The 6,000-nt window shown below is 58.9% G+C and overlaps 1 protein-coding gene across 1 annotated transcript in view; it reads right to left on the bottom strand.

Moving 5' to 3' along the window:
• Window positions 1-561: 561 nt before the first annotated feature.
• SLC9A1 (solute carrier family 9 member A1) overlaps window positions 562-6,000 on the bottom strand; it is a 54,235-nt gene continuing 48,796 nt past the window's right edge. Inside the window, exons 7-12 of the mRNA XM_079777990.1 lie at window positions 5,631-5,701; window positions 5,338-5,511; window positions 4,944-5,058; window positions 4,721-4,822; window positions 2,886-2,958; window positions 562-2,307 (exon numbers count right to left, since the gene is read on the bottom strand). Coding sequence (XP_079634116.1) covers window positions 1,976-2,307; window positions 2,886-2,958; window positions 4,721-4,822; window positions 4,944-5,058; window positions 5,338-5,511; window positions 5,631-5,701 — 867 coding nt within the window. The 3' untranslated portion in view covers window positions 562-1,975. The remainder of the gene's footprint in view (window positions 2,308-2,885; window positions 2,959-4,720; window positions 4,823-4,943; window positions 5,059-5,337; window positions 5,512-5,630; window positions 5,702-6,000) is intronic.

Here is a 6,000-nt window from a genome sequence, read left to right as displayed (position 1 = left end):
CGCATTTCATTCAGGGGCTATTGTCCCCCCTTACAGGCGAGAACCTTTTCATGGCCCTTAGTATAAACCCAAACCCTAACCGTGGACGGCAGGGCCCTTCTTTGCCTCCCCTCCTTCACCCTGACCCAGCCACACTGGTCTTTTCGTTAGATCCTAGGGTGCTCCCTGTGCATCTCCCAGTCAGAATACTTGGGAACGCTCTAGAACAGTCGTCACCTGGTTAACCACAGCTCATTCTTAGGTTATCACTTAGGAAAGGCCTCCTCACCACCCGCCTTTCGTTCACAAACACGTTGGGTTTTCCCTGGTTTATGTGAATGTTTGATGAATCTGCTCTTCCCGAGGCTGAAGGCACGGGGTGGGGGTGGGTGGGCCGGAAGCGCGCTGCTCTGCTCACGGCTGTGTCTGATGCCTGGCACGCAGTAATAACCGCATCAGCGGCTGACGGGCACTAAGTGTTTCTCTGTGCCAGCCACTGAGCTAAGCCTTTCAGGTCCCCAGGCCCCAATGCCCCAAAGTCCCTTGTTCCCAGGAAACAGCCCTCGACTCTATTAAAAACTCATATGGATTTATTAGAATATGAAAAAAATTTGGTTTCTTCTGTACAGGCGGCAGAGCAGCAGCAGCTGTGGTGGCTTTGAACATGGTTGTCACGTCACCCTTGCATGGTGACTCCTGCCCAAAACAGCACTTGCATGGAGGGGGACAGATGAGCACCCGCTGCCCAGTCCACTGGGAAGAGGGACTCTGACTATTGCACGATCCTGGGGGAGTGCCCCGGGGAGGACAGACACCACTCCCGCTGGGCCTGGCCATGGTAGCAGGGGGGATGGGACTGTGTGCCTGTGAGCAAAGGCCCCGGGAGCCTAGGGCTCTGCCCACCCACCAGCCCCGGCCGGGTGGGCAATGCTCAGGGGACGTCTGCTCCCCGAGGACTGGGCTCCACAGCCAGCTGGGTGCGGGGACCTAAGAGGGAGGGGTTCCTGGGGCCGATGGGAGGGATGAGAGAAAGAACAGGCCAGCAGGACTGAGGGGCAGGCCCAAGAGCAAAGGACCAGACGGCCCAGCATCTGTGAATGGGAGAGGACCATGATTGGATTTGGGGGTTCACTTCTGAAATCAGGGTCTTGGGGCCACAGTTACCAGTCCAGGAGGCAGAGGACCGACTTGGGGAGTGTTGGGCAGACAGGCCCAAATGAGGGGGATTCTCTGGAGGAGGGCCATGGTTTCGTTCAGCCAGGGGCTCTGAAAATGTTTTAAAAACAGGAATGGCCTGTGTGCAAACAGATCCTACGTGGAAGTGGGACGAACAAAATAGATAAAAGGCAGCACTGTCTGGAGCCCCTGAAGGCCTCTCTCCTGACACCAGCCGCCGGGCGGCTCACTGGTCCCTGTTGGAGCAATTGGGAAAGCTGAGTTACTCACGGTCCAAAGCGCCCCAACTCCACACAGAGCAGCTCAGAGGTGCAGCTCTGAGAAAGGATGTGTCAGGTTCGCTGGCCAGGATGACAAAGCTGGCAGGGGGGTGCTTCAGATATCTGCTCCCCCGAATCTTTCCTCTGTTAATGAAGGGCCTGGCCGAGGCCAAGAGAGGCCTGGGCTCCTTCCCTTCCCAGGTGGGACCCAGGCTGAGCCAGAGGCTCTTTGGTTAGAAAGTAAGACTGGTTTGCATGAGGAGGGCGACGGAGGAGAGGGGGCACGGAGGTCTGGGAAACTCGGAGGCCCTCCTCTGGGGATGGGAGCGAGCCAGACAGGAAGGGGCGGGGTCTGCCTCACAGCCCAGCAGTGCTGCCGAGTGGATGGGGAAGGCAGTTCTGGTGGTGGTCGCGGGGGAGCTTCCCAAGGAGGCAGGGGAAGCCGTGCTGGGCCCAGCTGCCATGCAGGTCAGGAAGGAGGGGAGGCCCCCAGCTCCCAGCAGCCCCTGCTCTGGTGGGAGAGTCTTTGGTGGGACAGGCGTGGCCCACTGGCCCCAGCGCTACTGCCCCTTGGGGATGAAAGGCTCTCCCTCCCCAGGCTCAGGGTGGGGGCCTGGGTCGCTGAGGCAGCGCTGTATCCTCTGGGAGCCGGGGCTGTCACTGGGCCCGGAGGTGAAGACATCGTCAGTGCCGGGGGAAGAGGGCTCCTTGGTCCGTATCACGATGCCCCCGTCATCATCCTCCTCATCGGCCACCCTGGGGTTCCGGTTCAGCCCGAGGACCTTGTCCTTCAGCTCCTCATTCACCAGGTCCACAGACTCGGGCGACTGCGGGGAGGCGGGGTCGATGGTGATGACTGGCAAGTCGGCCTTCGGCTCATAGGCCAGCGGGTCTGGGGACCAAGAACAAGGCACCGTTGGCTTCTGCCCCTGAGCCCTGAGCCCGGAGCAGCATGCGCCCCACCTCAGCCCGTGCGAGCCGCTCCCACAGAGCCCCTGCGAGTGCCGCAATCCTGGTGTCGGAATTACTCCTCGTGGGCCTTTATGAACCCTCATCAGATAGTCTATCATCCCGTCTGGGACCTCAAAGGTAGGACTGTGTTCCTCCCCTCACACCCGGCTCCCATGTGTGTTCCCCGTCAGACCAAGAATTAGGGCTCCTTTCCGAGTCACTGACACCCCAGGGACCCAGGCCTGAGAGAAGGTCCGCCCTCGTGGAGATCCCGATGGTGCAGACCCCTCCAGCCCCGCTGCCAGGCACCCAGCTCCCTGCACAGACTTCACCGTCAGCCCACGTGGAGCACCTGTCCCCGGGGAGGGCAGCAAGGCCACCCCCACCTCCGCCGGATGTAGGAGGAGCTCAAGACTTGGGAGGTCAGTGAAGGAGAAGCCTGTCCTCCCCGCTGGCTCTGTGAGGCCCTGAGCGCCCAGCCGCCAGGCCCCTCACCAGGCACCCTGGGCCCTGCCTTACCTGAGCCGATGCGGGCCCGGGACATGGTGGGAGAGTCCAGTTTGTGGGCCGGCACTGTCAGGTAGTTATTGATCTGACAGAAAGAGCAGACAGGTGTGAGCTCAGGCAACCCCGCTGATGGCACCGGAGGCTGCTGGCCACAGGCGTGCTTGGGCACCCACTCCCTCCCGGCAACTCCTCATTAGGCTGTGCCATGCTGGCACTTCAGGGGTTCCTGAGGGCTTGGCCCAGGCTCCCCTCAAGCTATGCAATCTCCTGGGTGGCCCTGAACCTCCTGCACTGCCCTGCCTTTCCCATGGTGACACTGTCCCAGTCTAGCTCCAGCCACACCTACCCGCGAGGTACAGATCCATAAGTCAACTCAGGAGTGGACACCCGGGTCCTGGGTGGCCCCCAGGCATCTCAATGCAACATGTTGGAAACGAACTGTTTCTTACCTCCCCTCATAACCCCGTTCCTTTCTCGGCTTCCCCTGTCACAGCCACCGCTCCCACCTACCCCAGTCAGAAGGCTAGACGTGACCCCTGCTCCTCTTCCTCTTCCTTCAGCCCACCTCAAACTGATGACCAGGTCTTACTAGTTCCCCCTCCTAAATGCCCCTTGAGCCCGGCTGGTGTTGCTCAGTGGTTGAGCCTTGACCTATGAACCAAGAGATCCCTGGTTTGATTCCCGGTTAGGGCACATGCCCGGGCTGCAACTCGATCCCCAGTAGGGGGTGTGCAGGAGGCAGCCAATCGATGTTTCTCTCTCATTGATGTTTCTGTCCCTCTTCCCCTAGCCCTTCCTCTCTCTAAAAGTCAATAAAAACATTAAAAAATAAATGTCTCTTGAATCTACCCACTCCTTTCCATCTCCCCCTGCCACCACCCCTCCCCATGTCACTCCCTTACATAGAACCCTTCGTGGCTCTCCATGCTTGTAGAATAAAGCCCCAACCTTACTCCATTATCAATCTTCCCTGAAAGCTGAACCCTCTGTTTCCTTTTTAAAATATTATTATTTTTAATTTTTTACATTTTTATTAATTTCAGAGAGGAAAGGAGGGGAGAGCTAGAAACATCAATGATGAGTGAAAATCATTGATTGGCTGCCTCCTGCACGCCCCCTACTAGGGATCGAGCCTGTAACCTGGGCATGTGCCCCTGAGTGGAATCGAACCTGGGACCCTTCAGTCCACAGACCAACACTCTATCCGCTGAGCCAAACCAGCTAGGGCTGAACCCTCTGTTTCTAGAATGGGCCACATTCTGTGATGGGGAACCTACGCACATGTTCTTCCTTCTGCCTGGACCTTCCTTTGCCCACACTCCCCCATCATGGCTCTGATTCCTAAACTTACCCCACGCCCTCCCTGTTCAAGGTGCTCAGAGCCCCTCCCACTTCCTGTCCTACTTGGGCCTCTGCATGAGAAGTCCCGTAAGGGAGGGACTGGGCTGACTCACTCGGATTCACAGAGGCTTAGCACTTAAAGACCACTCAACAAATGTTTCCTGAATGAATGAATGAATGAATGAATGAATCAGGTGTGCCTTGCTTTGTGATTTTGGGCACCTGCCTTTCCCCTGGGCCTTAGTTTTCTCACAAGAAAAAGAGGAGTCAAAGCACAGATGCCTGAGGATACGCTGAGGGGCCTGGACTCTTCACTGCTCCTAGTGGGGAGGAAGGCTTTCTGGAACCTGCCCTGGGCTCAGCTTTCAGCTTTTGAAACAGGTGGAGAAGGCAAAGAAACAACACCCCCAGATCCGAGTGTTCTATCTGCACAAGGGCTCGGTGGCGGGGCGCAGGAAGAGGAAGAGCCCAGAGAAAGGAAGGAGCCACCCCAGTCCCGGACGCACCTTCTGTTCCAATTGCCGGGCCTTCTGTCTGCGGAGCAGCATCTGGTTCCAGGCCTCCTCGTAGGGGTCTGCCACCAGCGTGTGTCTGTTGTAAGACCGCAGCTGCGGAAGGAACAGCTGTCAGGCAGGGCAGGCCCCGGACACGTGTGGGGCAGGGCTGGAGCCGCCAGGGGGCAGAGGGGCTCCTGTCCTGGAGGGGGGTGGGCGGGGAGCAGCCCCTCACCCGCTGCCTGGTCTTCTGCAAGTTGTTCCTCAGGATTTTGCGAATCTCCTCTTCCTTGTCCTTGGAGAGTGCTGGCAGGATGCGCTCAGTAGGCAGGTTCTTGGGGTGGATGTTCCTGGGACAACACGACACAGGTTAGGTCCCCAAGAAAATTCCTGTGACCCTGGAGCCTTCCGGGCTGGGCCAGAAGGAAGTCACTCAGGGGAAGGCCTGGGTGGGGTGGGGGTGGGGGGCCAGAGCCTCAGGTCCTCAGTGTGGCCCTGCAGCTCTCACCAGCCCTGACAGGATGACAGAGGGGCCTTGCTCACCGCCCCCAGCCCCGCGTGGCCTGCTCCAGGTTGGTGTTGAGGGGTTAGTGTGGGTGCAGCCTGCCAGGCTGGCCATGAGCACTCACTGCATGGAGACGGTGGAGACAGCAGAGGGGATCTTGCCCATGCCACCACTTTCCACCAGCTCGATCGCCTGCTTCATCTCCATCTTGTGGTAGAAAGCGATGAGCTGGGGCTCCTTGGAGCGCTCGCCGGCTATCAGGCACTTCTTCACATACTTCTTGTTAAACCGGTTGAGCCTGGTGGGAGAAGGGAAAAGGTGGATGGAGCCAGCTCCTCGGGGTGGGGTGACACCCAGGCCCTGGGAGACCCTTACCTGCCCCTCCCCACCCACGTACCCACCAGGCCTGCCACCTACTTGTCCTTCCAGTGGTGGTGGCCGTAGTGGCCACAGATGTCCTCGATGCCTGTCAGAAGGTGGTCCAGGAACTGAAACGGGCCCAGGGCCAGGTCAAGCCTCACTACTGGGCTCTTTCCCTACCAAGACTTCTGAAGAGGCCCCCCCACCTCCAAAACTAGTGCTTCTCTGCGCAGATCAGCCCTGTAGTTCCAGCAGCAGCCAGGAGGTGGTGCCCATACAGCACTCATCCTGAGCCCCATGGCACCTCAAACCCTCTGCCGCTGAGGCATGGCGGAACTCCCTTCTCTGAACCCACCTGTGCCTGATGCTCCCTCCTCAGGCTCCCAGCTGCTCATACTACACCTCCCTTTGACCTGTGACCTCAGGA

Source organism: Cnephaeus nilssonii, assembly GCF_951640355.1.
Source record: "Cnephaeus nilssonii genome assembly, chromosome: 7".
NCBI classification, from domain to species: domain Eukaryota; kingdom Metazoa; phylum Chordata; class Mammalia; order Chiroptera; family Vespertilionidae; genus Cnephaeus; species Cnephaeus nilssonii.
This window is presented reverse-complemented; position numbering and strand designations above follow the sequence as displayed.